We start from the raw sequence: 17349 nt of genomic DNA, 5'->3' as shown, positions 1-17349 counted from the left end.
TACCCTGGTACGTGCCTTGGCCGGAGTCGGACGCCTACCCGCCTTACAAGGAGCAACTGAAGGGCGTACAGGGCCACTCCTTCCCCGCCACGTATAGGGACCGTCGGCGCGGTGTTGCTCCTGTAGTAGGGAAAAGCTGCACGTACGATAGCAGGGGCTCTTTACCCTGGTACGTACTCTGGCCGTAGCCGGGAGCTGATCTTTCCAACCAGAAGCAACTGAAGGGCGTACAGGGCTGCTCCTTCCCCGCCACGTATAGGGACCGTCAGCGCGGTGTTGCTCCTGTAGGATAGAACAGCAGGAGAGGGATGCTCTGGGGCAACTCTCTCTCCGGAGTGTACTAAGGCCGGAGCCTTGGGTCTCTCTACCCTGGTACACTCTTTTAGGCCGTAGCCTTGGGTCTCTCTACCCTGGTACACTCTTTTAGGCCGTAGCCTTGGGCCTCCTGCCCTTGGGCCTCTTGTCCTAGAGGGTGTAACAATAGCCGTCAATATGGTGTTACTTGGGACTGAATCTAGTTCAGTCCCACCCCAATTCTGACGATGGTTGTCCCGCCCGCAAGGTAGTTGCCTTTCTCCGGTCACCTGGTGTTGGGGCAGTTGCGGGGAACAGGGGCTCAGGACAGTAGTGTCCCGGTGACCCTCTTGACCTGGGTCACTAGCCCCGCCGTTGTGTCCTCCTGGGGTGGTGGTGTGGTAGCGGCCCGGTAGTGGGGTAGGGGGTGGCGAGGTGGGAGGTCCGGCGGCGGGCATCTTACAAACAAATCGCCTTCATGTCACCCTGTCCCCCTCCATTTCACTGCCTCTCTCCCAGCTCACACCCCCCTCTCTTATACACCTCTCCATTCCTCCATCTCATCCTCGGCATTACCCTTCCTCTACCCCCCTCCACCTCACTCACATACACTCTCCTCGTCAGTCTCTCACTCTTAAAAAGTACTTATCAATGTAATAGACTCTCTTTGAGGACACGTATACTTATAAACTCAAGGAAATTCGAATCACCACAGACAGACAGAGGCACCCCAACAGATTTCAGGACGATATGCCAAAATAATCTCATATGAACGCGATGAAAGAAACTATTACTCTGCAGTTCAGTTTCATAGGTAAAATTAGCACTTTGAAACTAGAGAGAGAGAGAGAGAGAGAGAGACTTACCTGGTCTTGTGGTTGGTCTGCTTGTGGTCTCTCTCCTCCCAGCCAGTCAATCACCCCTGCTCTCACCCCCACGACCTGATAGACCAAAAACATATTTATCTATCTGTCTATCTGTTTATCTATCTACTGCCAGACGCCTTAATCCCGTATGGGGTGGCCACTGATAAATCGCCTCCATGTCGCCCTGTCCCCTGCCATTTCACTGCCCTCCCCCCAACTTACATCCCCCTCTCAGATACCCTACTACATCCCTCCATGTCATCCTTGGTCTCCCCCTCCCTCTCCCCCCTCTGCCTCTCACATACTCGTACACTCTCCTAGTTAGTCTCTCACTCAATCCTCCCAACTTACACCCCCCCATCTCATATATCTCTCTACTCCATACCTCCATCTAATCCTCGGCCTCCCCCTACTTCTCCGCCCTCCTCCTCACTCACATACACTCCAAGTTAGTCTCTCACTCTCCGTCCCCCAATACACCCCCCTCTGTCATATACCTCTCCACTCCATCCCTCCATCTCATCCTCGGCCTTCCCCTCCCTCTCGCCTTATCTTGAATGCCGAGTTGTAGCAATAGATTAACACTAGAATACGATGCTAGTCACGAAGAAGTGCTTTGTGAAGGATGAAGACTTGTAATACCTTCTGCACAAGGACAAAAATTCTGGGACAAAGTGTAAAGGGATTATTGTCACTGTGTAGTAGTAGTAGTAGTAGTAGTAGTAGTAGTAGTAGCAGCCTTCACGTGGTGGCACTTATATAACTGGACGGATCCACTGCCTGGTTATACAAACGTTCCTCAACTCCCTCCCTATCCCCCGAAAGGACGATGGTGGACTGCACGAGAGGCGAACTTCAGCCATCAGTCCACTGGGTTCACGTTTAAATGTACCTGGGACTACTACTACTACTACTCCTACTACTACTACCAGTACTACCACCACCACCACCACAACCACCACAACAACAACAACAACTGTAACTTATCCTAAAATTGCCATCTCATCTTGAATGCTCAGTTGTAACAATGGATTAACACTAGAATACGATGCTAGTCACGAAGAAGTGCCAAGGAAAGGATTTAGAGTCGTGTTTCTGGCACTGAGCTACGTGAAATAAACCGCAAAAGGACGAATATTAAGGAAGAATAGACTCAAGTTCCCCCCAGCGTCTTAACATATTTCCTCCTTAAGTTGTGTTTGAAGGAAAGTCACTTATAGGCAAGGAAACATCCACTACCCAGCCTCCCTTAACGTTGTCCTATCACCTACTTATTCCGGAAATGCGTAATATTAGAGAGTGTTACATAGAGGAAGAAAAACACACCAGAACTATGCATACCACTTTGTTATCATGACACACACACACACACACACACACACACACACACACACACACACACACACACACACACACACACACACACACACACACACACACACACACACACACACACTATTTTTTCTCCAAGTCCTCACGTGCCCATACACACACACACACACACACACACACACACACACACACTATTTTTTCTCCAAGTCCTCACGTGCCCCTTGGATATTGCTCACGCCCCCGATGAGGCCGCGCCCTACTAGAAATTACACCTCCCTGGGGGTCGCATTTCCTTGATGATAAACACTAAGATTAACACACATAGCCTTACCAGAACAGCCACCAACACAGGCGCAAGTCCACCCCTCATGGCGTCCCAAGGGTAACTGAGAGGTGGTTGACTCAGGCTGCTGTTGACTCGCTTATCATGTTTATATCAGGGAGTTGGAGAGGCTGGCCACACAGCCCTCCACCACAGCCTCCTGTACCACAAACAGCCGACGGTACCGTAACTCCAGTTTTATGTCATTTCACGCAGATTATTACCAGCCTCGAGAGCGAAGATGGTGCTGTTTTCAATTTGTCTATCGTGTATCAGTGTGTGTGTGTGTGTGTGTGTGTGTGTGTGTGTGTGTGTGTGTGTGTGTGTGTGTGTGTGTGTGTGTGTCTGTTAGCACGATAACTTCTCAACCGCTCAAGATATCATCACAAAATTTTACGGGTGTGTAGTAGGGATGAAAATCTTCTACGAGTTCGAAATTGGTGAAAGTAGGTCAAGGTTAAGGTCATATTCCGAGCCGTGCTAGATATGTATCGGCTCGCGGCTGGTGTGATTCCCCACTTGGGGGGGCCTCTGGTATTACTTTGTACTTTATTACCCGTCCTCGCCCCGGAGGGGTTTGGGGAACGGTATTGGTTTCACTCGGTTTGTTTGTTTGTTTGTTTGACTGTCTGTCTGTCTGTCTGTTAACAACTTTACGTGAAAACTACTGGTGTGATTTTGACCAGTATTACAGGGATGATGGGCTATGACCTTCTGATCACCTGTTTAAATTTTGGGCCAAATTGGGCCAAGGCCCAGGCTGTAGGCCCAAAAAAATGTTGTTAAAAATCGTGTTTTGGCCATAACTGCTTTCCAATTCGTCACTCTGACATGAAACCCAAACCTAAAGGTGCATCTTTCAAATCTGCATCCTATAACATGCCTCATTACATCAGGGGGGTCACCCCCCAGTTAGCGGTAGGGGGGTCAGTGTCAGGTGGGTCCTATAACATGCCTCATTACATCAGGGGGGTCACCCCCCAGTTAGTGGTAGGGGGGTCAGTGTCAGGTGGGTCCTATAACATGCCTCATTACATTAGGGGGGTCACCCCCCAGTTAGCGGTAGGGGGGTCAGTGTCAGGTGGGTCCTATAACATGCCTCATTACATCAGGGGGGTCACCCCCCAGTTAGTGGTAGGGGGGTCAGTGTCAGGTGGGTCCTATAACATGCCTCATTACATCAGGGGTCACCCCAGTTAGCAGTATTAGGGGTCAGTGTCAGGTGGGTCCTATAACATGCCTCATTACATCAGGGGGGTCACCCCCCAGTTAGCGGTAGGGGGGTCAGTGTCAGGTGGGTCCTATAACATGCCTCATTACATCAGGGGGGTCACCCCCAGTTAGTGGTAGGGGGGTCAGTGTCAGGTGGGTCGGGCCTAAAATTTCAAATGGGCATAAAATCGTCAATTTTCACCCGATTTACTCCAAATTTGATATGTGACATCTTTGACTAGATATCCTGTTGTGTTTATACGTCAGCACTAAAATGACTGCCGGGGACGGGTTTGCTGTGCCTTGGCACCGCTTCTTGTTTTGGCATATTTTGATTTTCTATTAATCCAACTTTTTGCCACAGCAGTGTTAAAAATCTCAGCACTGTGATGGCAACACTAAAATATGAATGGTATAATTTTACTGAAGGCTTCAGAAGAATATGTAAAATAATAATAATAATAATGATAATAATAATAATAATAAAACTCAGGAAGTAGTCAGATATTAAAACATGTAAATATCCACAATTCAAATAATATAAAAAATCAAGGAACCATTTACAAAGATATAGTCAAATGTTTAATTCTCTCTCTCTCTCTCTCTCTCTCTCTCTCTCTCTCTCTCTCTCTCTCTCTCACACACACATCCTCTCTTCCTCTTCCTCCTCTTTCTACTACTACTACTACCACCAAGTACTCACTACTACTACTACTAATGCTTCCACTACTACCTCACTTCCTCCTCCTCCTCCTACTATTATTATTATTACTACAACTTTTACTACTGCTACCACCACTACCGACAACTCACTACTACTACTACTACTACTACTATTATTATTATTATCATTATTACTACTAATACTACTACTACTAATACCACCACCACCAACTACTCACTACTACTACTGCTGCTACTAACTCAGCTCCTCCTCCTCCTCCTCCTCCTCCTCCTCTTTCTCCTCCTCCTCCTCCTCCTCCAGTCCACCAGGTAGAAGATAAGAGATAGTGCTAATCAGTCAGATAGTCTCAAGAGGCTATTGGTTATCTCAATGACCTAAAGTGGACATTGGTCTTCCCTAACACCTCTTCCTTAGCGATTTATTTTGGGTATAGCTGGTGAATATCCTTTTGTACGTTATTTATGCAGAGTATGGCGATATTGGAAGGATTTATGTAACAGTATGACAGTAAAGTGTAATAAGCAAAATAAATCGCTTAGGAAAAGGTGTTAGGGCGATATTGGAAGGATTTACGTAACAGAAGAGGACAATGAGATGTAATAAACAAAATAAATCGCTCAGGAAAAGGTGTTAGGGCGATATTGGAAGGATTTATGTAACAGAATATGACAGTAAGGTGTAATAAGCAAAATAAATCGCTTAGGAAAAGGAATTAGGGAACTTTTTTTTCCCCTGTAACTTGTCCTAAAATTTCCATCTTCCAAACGTGAATGCTAGTCACGAAGATGTGCTGTGGAAAGGATGTAGAGCCGTAGTAACAATAGATTAACACTAGAATATGATGCTAGTCACGAAGAAGTGCTATGGAAAGGATGTAGAGCCGTAGTAACAATAGATTAACACTAGAATATGATGCTAGTCACGAAGATGTGCTGTGGAAAGGATGTAGAGCCTTAGTAACAATAGATTAACACTAGAATATGATGCTAGTCACGAAGAAGTGCTATGGACAGGATGTAGAGCCGTAGTAACAATAGATTAACACTAGAATATGATGCTAGTCACGAAGAAGTGCTATGGAAAGGATGTAGAGCCGTAGTAACAATAGATTAACACTAGAATATGATGCAAGTCACGAAGAAGTGCTATGGAAAGGATGTAGAGCCGTAGTAACAATAGATTAACACTAGAATATGATGCTAGTCACGAAGAAGTGCTATGGAAAGGATGTAGAGCCGTAGTAACAATAGATTAACACTAGAATATGATGCTAGTCACGAAGAAGTGCTATGGAAAGGATGTAGAGCCGTAGTAACAATAGATTAACACTAGAATATGATGCTAGTCACGAAGAAGTGCTATGGAAAGGATGTAGAGCCGTAGTAACAATAGATTAACGCTAGAATATGATGCTAGTCACGAAGATGTGCTATGGAAAGGATGTAGAGCCGTAGTAACAATAGATTAACACTAGAATATGATGCTAGTCACGAAGAAGTGCTATGGAAAGGATGTAGAGCCGTAGTTAAAATGCCCGCCGTGCCTGCCGCCGGACCTCCCACCTCACCACCCCCCACCCCACCACCGGGCCGCCACCGCACCACAACCCCAGGAGGACACAACGGTGGGGTTAGTGACCCCAATCAAGAGGGTCACCAGGACACTACGGTCCTGGGCCCTTGTTCCCCGCAACTGCCCCAACACCAGGTGACCAGGGAAAGGCAACTACCTTGCGGGCGGGACAACCGTCGTCAGAAAAGGGGTAGGACTGAACTAGCTTCAGTCTCAAGTAACACCGTATTGACGGCAATTGTTACACCCTCTAGGGCAGGAGGCCCAAGGCTACGGCCTAATAAAGTGTACCAGGGTAAAGCGACCCAAGGCTCCGGCCTTAGTACACCCCAGAGAGAGAGTTGCCCCAGAGCATCCCTCTCCTGCTGTTCTCTCCTACGGGAGCAACACCGCGCCGACGGTCCCTATACGTGGTGGGGAAGGAGCGGCCCTGTACGCCCTTCAGTTGCCCCTTGTAAGGCGGGTAGGCATCCGGCTCCGGCCGTGGCACGTACCAGGGTAGAGAAGCCCCTGAAGGTAGCCTCAGTACGTACTGGAGAGAGTGTGGCCTCTGTGCCCCTCACTCCGGCTTGTCCCCTACTACGGGAGCAACACCGTGCCGACGGTCTCTATACGTGGCGGGGAAGGAGCGGCCTTGTACGCCCTTCAGTTGCTCCTTGTACGCCGGGTAAGCTCACGGCCACAGCCAACGTACGTACCAGGGTAAGGCGACCCAATGCTCCGGCCTCAGGATGTACCAGAGAGGACACGAGTGACGTGAGTCCTTCTCCAGCCTCTTCCCCCTGTGGGAGCCCTTCGTCACCACCCGGGAATATAGCCCCGGAGGTGTCGCTAGAGTGGTGGCAAGGCCCGATATCGGACCTACCTCCCACGCCTGGGAGATCCTTGTTCCTGCCTGAGTCCCGAAGGAGAACCTGCCGCAGCCCAGCCCTGTCGGCGCCTCTCCCCATAGGTGCCCGCAGTCCCAGGACACCCAGGCCAGACCCACCGGCTCCCGACAAAGGCGATCCCGGCTCCCTCACCCCACAGAGCCAGAGACGACAGGCTCGACTGCTCAGGCTGTTCGGCCCCAGTTCCGAGGGCCACCTCTCAGGTCGAGGCCCCCAGACAGGAGGGACTCCCTGCACCACACCGACAAGGCCCCAACTCGAGGGCCACCTCTCAGGTCGAGGCCCCCAGACGGGAGGGCCTCCCTGCATCTCACCGACGAGTGTGACCCGGGCAGTGGCTCCCCTGCTGGTAATCCCTTGCCCTCTGCAGGCCGGGTCCCCCTAGGGCTCTACCCTCACGCCCCTGTCACGGAGTGAACATTACCCAGAAGATACAGGTAAATAGTGACTCCCCTTGTGCCGAGAACAAATCAGGGAAAAGAACAGTGAACAGTGACTAAGTGAAGAACAGTGCAGTTACCAATGGTCCAAAAGACCTCAGTGTCGGCAGGACAGAGAATGAACCTTAGAGTAATTATCCAAGTCCCCCCAGTAAAAGAACTTTCTGTGAACGCATAAGGCTAGGGTGCGCGGGCCGGTCAAAAGCCTGAGTGTGAGTGTCACCGTGACCAGGTGACTGTGTCAAGTGTCGCTATCCGCAGCCTACCTTATTTATTTCCCCTACAGACTCCCAATCTTGTTTATCCTCTTTGTGATCAGTTCAGTGTATATCCTGCCTAAAAGTGACACATAGACAATACCATATATAATTCAAGATATCCCTGTATGAGCATTGTAGTGTGTACTGAGTGTAACTATATTTTGTGGTGCTGAATGTTAACTCTGTGTCCCTGTTCCCCTGTATCTCAAATATCACTCTGTGTTGTATTGTAACGGTTAGAATTAAGGTAATAGATGTGTTAAGGTGTACTGCCTGGTTTTTATGTCCTGTTCCTTTGTTGGTGCTTTACTTCCGGTCTAGAAAGAGGACCCCGCTTCAGTCGCTAGTGTTTTTAGGACGGGAAGTCGCCTTAAAAACACCAGCATAACACTGGTGGCAAGCGGTGGTTCTGGATCCGAGTAAAAGCACGGAGGAACGATAAAAGGAAACTTGTACAATGGCAGCCAAACCACACATCCAATTACCGAGATTCAACCCGGACCAATGTGACATTGAAGTGTATTTAGATATGGTCAAACCCCTCCTAGACATAGGGTTCGACTCGGACAGAGAAAAAATTGCAGTCACATTGCCTAACCTGGGAAAAATAATCGCCACTGTCGCACCAAAAATCGTCCCAGAACTGACATGGGACCAATTCTCACAAATCGTGAGACAGGCTTTCACGCCATCAATAGGCAGAGTTGTCGCCCTCTCTCAACTCAACGCCCTCACCTACGACGGTAACCTAGACGACACATTCGTCCAGGCTCGGCGCCTCGTCAGCGCCGCTTATCCCGAGGCAGCTACAAATGCCCGAGATATACACACATTTAATGCCCTGCTGAGGATTCTCTCTAGCACAGCCAGGGAGCACTTCTCGATCTATGATCCCTCAGGGGACATGGACCAGGACCTGCAACTCGTCAGACGTCTCCTCGCCGCCCGCCCCATACCACAACCACTCCACGCGGTGACAAGATTCCCGACGAACCACAACCCTCCACCCAAACCTAAGCCGCCGCCTCACCAGCCATCTATAGTGTTTTTAGGACGAGAAGTCGCCTTAAAAATACCAGCAGCACGTAGTAACAATAGATTAACACTTGAATATGATGCTAGTCACGAAGAAGTGCTATGGAAAGGATGTAGAGCCGTAGTAACAATAGATTAACACTAGAATATGATGCTAGTCACGAAGAAGTGCTATGGAAAGGATGTAGAGCCGTAGTAACAATAGATTAACACTAGAATATGATGCTAGTCACGAAGAAGTGCTATGGAAAGGATGTAGAGCCGTAGTAACAATAGATTAACACTAGAATATGATGCTAGTCACGAAGAAGTGCTATGGAAAGGATGTAGAGCCGTAGTAACAATAGATTAACACTTGAATATGATGCTAGTCACGAAGAAGTGCTATGGAAAGGATGTAGAGCCGTAGTAACAATAGATTAACACTTGAATATGATGCTAGTCACGAAGAAGTGCTATGGAAAGGATGTAGAGCCGTAGTAACAATAGATTAACACTTGAATATGATGCTAGTCACGAAGAAGTGCTATGGAAAGGATGTAGAGCCGTAGTAACAATAGATTAACACTTGAATATGATGCTAGTCACGAAGAAGTGCTATGGAAAGGATGTAGAGCCGTAGTAACAATAGATTAACACTTGAATATGATGCTAGTCACGAAGAAGTGCTATGGAAAGGATGTAGAGCCGTAGTAACAATAGATTAACACTTGAATATGATGCTAGTCACGAAGAAGTGCTATGGAAAGGATGTAGAGCCGTAGTAACAATAGATTAACACTTGAATATGATGCTAGTCACGAAGAAGTGCTATGGAAAGGATGTAGAGCCGTAGTAACAATAGATTAACACTAGAATGTGATGCTAGTCACGAAGAAGTGCTATGGAAACGATGTAGAGCCGTAGTATTGTCATTTTCTGCCACTGAGCCACATGAAATAAGCTGCAAAAGGACGAAAATCTGGGCCAAGTTAAGGTGAAAGGAGTAGTGTAATCTTGTATGATAGTATTAATTTGTTTCTCTCTCTCTCTCCCCATAAAAACCCTTGTCCCTTTTCCCTTCCAGTTACAGAGTGACTTCATTGATTACTCTCTCTCTCTCTCTCTCTCTTTGAACAGTAATCGTCAAGCCTTCTCATTGTCATACTGTACTTCCATTTCAAAGCATTCTCTTCTGCTAACGTCACGTTTTCAGCATCACATTCCCGTCAGAAGATATCACTCAGCTTAGGGGAATAATCCTGTGTTGAAGGGGTTAATGAAGGCTACTCGTATATCTAACTTTCCCCTGAGCTAAATAAGGCTGTCTGGATAGCAAAAATAAACTAAAAAATACACATCACCTAAATGAAGGAGTTAACTGAGTGGAGAATCTAAAATCTGATTGTTTTACTGGTAATGGCTTCTGTTCTGGGCCATGATGCCAAAAACAAGAGAAAGAGAAAAGTGAGGAGGTTTTGACCAACACTAACTTCATTTCGTTTATAAAAGCTCCAGCATGCTTGCATGAATTGACCTTGGTCAACTGGTGGCAGCTTTCCATGCTGTTCAGTCTCTGGCAGCCTCCCTGTTCAGTCCCTTATCCCAGAGATTACACACTATGCACACTATGACCTCGTCCCAGGTCTTTTTTGATCTGCCTCTCGCAACCCTAACCATGTTTCACCTCTCTCGCTTTGTTTTATTTTTACTGACATGATGACCTACTCCAACTGTAAAATGGTTCTCTGATACTAAGGAAGTTTTTACAGTGGACTGCACATGTTAGGTATGTTCAGCAGGAGCTTTGTCCCATACCGAGATACTGCATGCCCTTGCCAAAATTCTTGTGATGAATCATTTGACCCACTGGGCTTGGGAATGTCTTTTTTTTTATTACTCTTGCCATCTGCCCATTATATTCAGGTTTGGGTACAACTTTTCAACTGGAGGAGTTATATGTGTCCCCAGTAAATCCCCTAAAATATGAGAGACCTTCCCTAAATTAATTAACTAATCTGGTAGCAGCAAGCATGTAGTAAACAGGACATCACCAGGATTCAAGGGATCAAACAAAAACAGATCTACTTTGGTATAAAGACAGTAGAAGATGCAACATAAAATTATTTTATTAAAAATTATTACTTTATCAAAATGCCAAATTACAGTGTGGTAGTCTTGATCACATGGTGCTTGTGTAATGCAGCTGTCATAAAACATTCTGACAGTATATACCACATTAACAGTATAAAGCCAAACAGCCGGTGACATACATGAATATTCTAAAATACTGTCTGCTAAATCTAGATTATTACATCACATAATGGCATCACATGACAAGCTGACAACAAAGTGTAGCTTAGCACTGTGAGGAAAAATGTCTGTTATGCTGAGAGAAAATTCTGGACACCATAAGTATGTAAATAACTGGCCTCCCTTCTAATGTGTAACTTTAAAAATGTTCAATAAATTAAGTCTAAAAGATCTACACCATACAACACAAGTACTGCACTACTCATATGCTGTCATCACATTTTCGTATTTAAGGTGTTTCATTTTTTTTAGTCTATACCAAAAATATTTCAAGTCATAATAGTACAGTAAATGAGTGATAAGGACTGTGAAAAAGAAAAGAAAAGTATGTGCGTAAGAAACATAAAAATAACAAAGGGACTGAATGCCTCGTCTCCATTGCAACAGCTACTACTACAAAAATACATCACCACCTCCTGAGGTAAGCTAATGTTATTGTTGCTGCTTAATCCTGGTCTATCTGGCCAATCAGACTTGCCAACCACAGGTAAGCAACTGCTCCTATGGGGCTGTCCTACAGGTACAGTACAGTACATACACCATGTAGAGATCTGGTGCCCCTGACCAGAGTAAAGACCAGGCTTCTTCCAACAATGCAGTGCAGGGAAATATGAAGTTTGACTCCTTGGTGGACACTACAGCTGCTCCACTCAAGATGCACAGCACCACAACATCTTGGCTTCTCATCAGTACCTCCAGAAGTAACAAAATTCTAGACGATGAACTCTCAGAAGAGGCTGGATGACTCCATTGCTGATGCCTGTCCAGGATGCAACACAGCACCCCATACTAGTAAGCACATTATGGGAGACTGCATTGCACACAGTGCCTGCACCAACAACACAACAGACACTCCTTGTAGGTAAGCCTGGTCTCGGCCGTGGCCTTCCTTAGGGACTTGGAGCTGTTTGGCCAGACTGCCGAGGGAACAACTACTACCACCGCAAAGAGATATTGTCATGACCTAGTTTTTTAAAGGCTAAACCAAGATAGCCTGACTTCCACAGAACAACAGTAGTGATCAAAGAGAAAGGTAAACTTTCTTGTTTTGTGTCTCCACTGGACAGAGAAAGAGAAGAAATCTCTGTGTGATTTCCACAATTTAACTTTTCTGATCAGTGAGTGAGGAGGAGTATGTCACTGTAAATCCTTCAAACATTAAGCAGAAAGGAGAACCCATGCATAACTTTAAAGGCTAAGACATGAGGTGATACACAGAACAGTCATGTGCAGCCAAACTTCCTTTACCTTTCAAAATAAGCACAGATAAAACTGTGGGCAGGTGCCACTTGATTCTGAACTACTGTATATTTGAGATTACTACCTTGGAGTATGACTACCTGAAGCCTTGACTTTGCCAGTTAACCTCTTCATTCCAATGATATATTTTTCATTTTGTCTTCCTGTCTCCAGCATATTTTACTTAGGAGTAATCTTTGGCACAGGAGAGGTTAAGTATAGTCTTCATCTTCCATTCAAAACAACCGGTGTCTCCGAAGCTGAATAATACCATATGAAAGTAGCATAAAAACAAACTAATAATATACATCAACAGACTGAAGGGATTAAAATGATCTCAGCATCTTGCCATGTTTTCTGAGTGTTGGCATGTAAGGGAAGTTATATCCAGTGGGTGTCTCTGTGAGCTTATTGCAATGAAAAAACCTGAAGGTTGAAAAATGCTTATCTCATGAGACAGTAGTTACCGATATGTATTGGTGACAAACTTTCACTGGCTGTACAATATATACAGATTTATAGCATGATCCGCGGAGAGGAACCAAATGCATCTGCCAAAAACACAATGCACTGAAAAATTACAGTATTATTTCACACCTTAAATATTCTGTACAGGAAGACAAGGGCAAATGTTTATAGCCCTTAGTGATGCCACAAGAAGTGGTTTGTGTGTGTAGCTGATGTGAACTGTGAACAAGTGATAGGGAGAAATGTTTAAGCTGTAAGGCCACTTCCATGGTCAGTTTTTAAGACACTAACCAATATTAAACTTTTCACTCCTCAGTGTCCATTTTGAGTCGACTTAGTATCTGTATTTGGTGGAATAATCTTTTGGGGATACCACCAAACCTCTGCCCTTCCTGGCCCCACGGTACACTGTTTCCACAATATCTATCATCTCTTGCTTGTCCTCCAGAGCCCAGTTGATCTTGTTGTTATTACCCGTGCCCAGATCAATCATGATGTGTTTGTTTCTAAAGAAAAACATGCAGGTGCAGGGGTCGTAAAGTTCGTACATCTTGTTGAAGTCGGGCACCTCAGTGATGTCCACCAGGTAGATGACAGCAAAGTTCTTCACCTTCTCAGCAATGTTGTACAGAACTTCATCCATCTTCATGCAGGTTGGGTCCCAGTCGTGTCCAAACCGAATCACCTGAAAATGAAGGGTGGAATGTAAACAACGTTCAGGCATAGGAATACATATGTCTGCATGTGTGTGTGTTTTTTTTTTTTTCCATTAAGGGTGGGATTTGCAGTGCTTCAGTGTGAACTTGTAGGCTGTTCTGAGATTCGTCTGTAATAAAAGCAATGTATATATGCAAGGCAAGTTCCAAACTTAATGTTTGTGTTGTAGGTGTAGGTTTTGAATCTCTTAACCTCTCTGGTATAGTTTGTTGTAGAATTTGCATCCTTGAGGAATACGCAAGATATGGCTGATCACGTCTAATGGTTGTTTGTGGAAAGTGGGTGCAAAAGAGATGCACTGGTATTAGAGGTAGGCTGCAAAATAATGGTGATTTCGTGTGTGTGTATAGTAGGTAGGGGACAGCATGCACAGGCAGAATGGCGGGAAAGGACTGACCCTGTTGGAGAGTCTGTTTAGGTGAGGAGTTTTGTTCTTTTGGGTGCATAATATGTTTTGAAGGCGGCACTGAAGCTAGGTCAGAGGCAAGAGTAATGATTGGTTGGAAGAAGTTTAAGGAGCTTTTGCCTCTCCTGACACTGAGAAGGCTCTCCTTCCATGCTAAGATGTCCTTGTATAGAGTATGTGTTAAGAGTATGCAGTATGCTTTATGGTAGTGGGACTTAGGCAGTAAAGGAAGAGGATACTCACAGGCTCAAATGTTCATTCATTCATTCATTGCCAGATGCCATGTATCCCAGACGGGGTGGCCAATGGCTTAGAGTTAATTGTTTTACAGGGAGGGGCACTAATCCTCCACCAACCCCACTTGACACGTAGGGATGCCAACAGCATCTGGTGTTCCCAGGCGGTCACCCATTCAAGTACTAACCAGACCCAACGTTGCTTAACTTCGCTGATCGGACGGGAAGCGGCATACTCAACGCGGTAGGCTCAAATGTACAGAGGTGATAATGATGTGGCTGATGTGCAGTCTGTCCTTGGATGACAGGCAGAGGAGAGGGGGGTTAGAACTGTGAATGAAGAGTTGAAAGGTAGCATGAGACTTGAGAGTTATGATAAGAAAGAGTAGACTGTAATGGCCTAGGCATGTAGAGAGGATGATGAGTGGGTGTGCAGGGTGAGAGGTGTGGATGTTGAGGGTAGGGTTGTAAAAGGCAGGCTGAAAACACCTCGTACGAAGTCACAGAGTGTGGCCTCAAGGATAAGGGACTGAACTGACAGGCTCACAGAGATCAAGCAGTGTGGAAAGCTGCTATTAGGTGACCAAGGATGATGCATGCAAGCATGCTGGAGCCTTTATAAGCGACATGAAACAAAACAAAAGAATTACTTTAAAGTTATATTATCAGGGCATCAGCATACCCAGCTTTTCAGTCAAGTGTTGCTATCTGCATTTTATTTCCAGATTGTTTTGTATACTTTCTCATTTTCTTTATGTTACCGTATTTCTTGTGTATATCATTTGTCTCAAGCCAGTGTATTATCTCGTCATGTGTTGAGGTTTTCCTTTTTTTTTTTTTCCAACACTCTTGGGTATTGTAAGTTTTCAGTAAGTTTCAAGGACATGATCAGAGAGAATAGAGCAAGGGCAGCCCCTACTGGTGCACACAATGAAAAGCATTTCCATGGATTTTATTTGCCCCCAAATATTGGTTATATTGGTATAAACTGTATACCATCATCTTCACTTATGTTTATACAGTACGGTACTATAAGATAAGCTGATAAAAACACACAAAACTAATGAGTAAATTCTATAGTATGGAGCCACGTTTCATGTTTTTACAACTGGCATATTAATTCCGTGTACCGGTACATTACCCAATCATATTCTATAGGTTGGTTTAGGTTTAGAACAGGCTTCGTTTGCATAGCTTAACACCTAAACAAATCTACCCTAACCTAACCCACGGAGCTTATGCTCTGTTGTGCTGATTATTTGTATGGTAGTTTACCTCCTCTAAGCCACAGTCTTATATTAAATGTGTACTGAGCCTCAAATAAGGCTTGCAGCATGGCCTGTGCAGACATTCATTATGCCTCATATGAGGTCTGTAGCTCAGCAAGGGTTAACCTAAAACATAACTGTCTATCATACATCATATTACTTCAAATGTGGAGCAACATGCCATTCTGTATCACTAGCAGAAAAACAAATACTCTTCCATTTGAAGTAATATTTCAAAGAAAATTAACTGTCATTTGTGAGCACATTTCAAAGAGAAAAAGTACAATGTGAGCTATATCAACTGTCAAAGGGAAATCCCCATATTCAATGGTTCAAATGCACAAACTGACATTTTTCGATGGATTTCTATTAAAAACCTGCAAGGGCATCTATAACTACCAATAAGCTACATCACGTTAGATTAAGTCAAGTTGGGTTTCCTAATTCCCACACGTTAATAAAAGTAAAGCTTAAAGCAATTGCTTGGAGACTGGAAAGTAATATATAAATATGGTAATCCAACTAAACTTCCTCAATAAGGCTGGCTAATTATGGTATTTAAGTTATTTTTCTGATAGTTTCATGAAGACCAAACTAAAAATTTCTGACATTTTCAAACACCAACAACATGAGGATTAAAAAACAAAAAGTGGCAGCACAGCAATCCAAAGTATATCTATTTCCAGTCACCTTAATCCCCGTAGTTATGGGGTGGCCACAAACAAACTGCTTCCAAGTAGCTCTGTGCCATTTGGCTGCCCTCCCTGCAACTCACACATCCCTCCCTTACATAACTCTCCATTCCATCCCTCCACATTCACTTCCTCATCCTCAGTCACATGCACCCAAAAATATGTCAAAATTAGGTCAACAAATAATTCAAATGTACTCTTCAAATGTTACGTACCACGACTCTATCTTCTTCACTTAATATTGCTTGGTCCACCTGCCAGCCATTGTGTAGATGCTGAAGCATGTAAGACATCTTGGCTGTGCTTGAAGAGCGGTGGGTTCAGTGGAAAGATGGAAATTTCTCGAACACCATTCACCTCTGCCTTTGTTTACACACTGGCCACGGAACAGCTGACAGTCGTAAACGTTCAGCACACCAAACGTTTTACAGGGACTATTCGGCCAAGTAACTTCGGCTGTATTTATTTATGTGGCAAGACCCACCGGTTTCTTTTGTTGTATTGTGCTCTGTACACTTTTACAACAATAAACATTTATTATGAGACCCCTCCTAAAATAAATGAAATTGCTTCATGGTATAAGGGGTTCGGACCAGTTATTTCCCCCCCAGATCTACATGAGTACTATTTCATTTTTTTTTTTTTCCATCTTTTTAGAGAAATTGCAAATATTTTACCGCCGCGGAGGCTGAGTAATCAGCGTCGCTGACTGCGAAGCTGTCGGCCCGTTAACGCCAGGGTTCGATCGATTCCTTTTGTAGTATAATCTACTCATCATCTCGGTATACGAGTATCTTTACAATAAACATTTCAGTCAGTCCTGGTGCGGGCAGCTGACGTCACTCGACTCAGATGTCCACCCATCCTTAATAGGTTTGTAGGCACTTTGGATAACATTCAGTGGCCTTGTATCCCTGGATATTGGGTTAAAAACCTGTAATAGGCTCAAGGGCCTAAGTTACGAAGATGAGCACAGCGGATAAGCGCCTCATGGCGTCTGCCTCTACCTTTAGCTTTACCTTTGATTTCAAGTATTGCTGTCAGGTTTTTGTGTTATTATTAGTTAATTTCAAGTGTTTTGTGTTTTAACAAATACATTTATACTGCTATGACTACTTTCAAG

The 17349-nt window shown here is 44.9% G+C and overlaps 1 protein-coding gene and 1 pseudogene across 1 annotated transcript; both read right to left on the bottom strand.

The window, feature by feature from the left end:
- Positions 1 to 11005: 11005 nt before the first annotated feature.
- Dim1 (thioredoxin-like protein Dim1) lies at positions 11006 to 16542 on the bottom strand. The gene is made up of 2 exons (XM_080280153.1): positions 16442 to 16542; positions 11006 to 13592 (listed from the first exon to the last, which is right to left on the bottom strand). The coding sequence occupies exons 1-2, from the start codon at positions 16517 to 16519 to the stop codon at positions 13242 to 13244; spliced, it is 429 nt and encodes a 142-aa protein (XP_080136279.1). The 5' UTR covers positions 16520 to 16542; the 3' UTR covers positions 11006 to 13241.
- LOC145409990 (5S ribosomal RNA) lies at positions 14406 to 14524 on the bottom strand (annotated as a pseudogene).
- Positions 16543 to 17349: the final 807 nt, after the last annotated feature.

The sequence above is a fragment of the Coenobita brevimanus genome, chromosome 83, assembly GCF_032717465.1.
Source record: "Coenobita brevimanus isolate Jiangsu-jjx chromosome 83, ASM3271746v2, whole genome shotgun sequence".
In the NCBI taxonomy this organism is placed as follows: Eukaryota; Metazoa; Arthropoda; class Malacostraca; order Decapoda; family Coenobitidae; genus Coenobita; species Coenobita brevimanus.
The sequence above is the reverse complement of the archived record's forward strand: the minus strand, read 5'-3'. Positions and strand labels throughout refer to the sequence as shown.

Coding starts and splice junctions, on each gene's coding strand:
- Dim1 (XM_080280153.1), bottom strand. CDS start 16,519: ATGTCTTACATGCTTCAGCATCTACACAATGGCTGGCAGGTGGACCAA. Junction 13,593..16,441: donor GTGAAGAAGATAGAGTCGTG/GTACGTAACATT, acceptor CTTCATTTTCAG/GTGATTCGGTTTGGACACGA.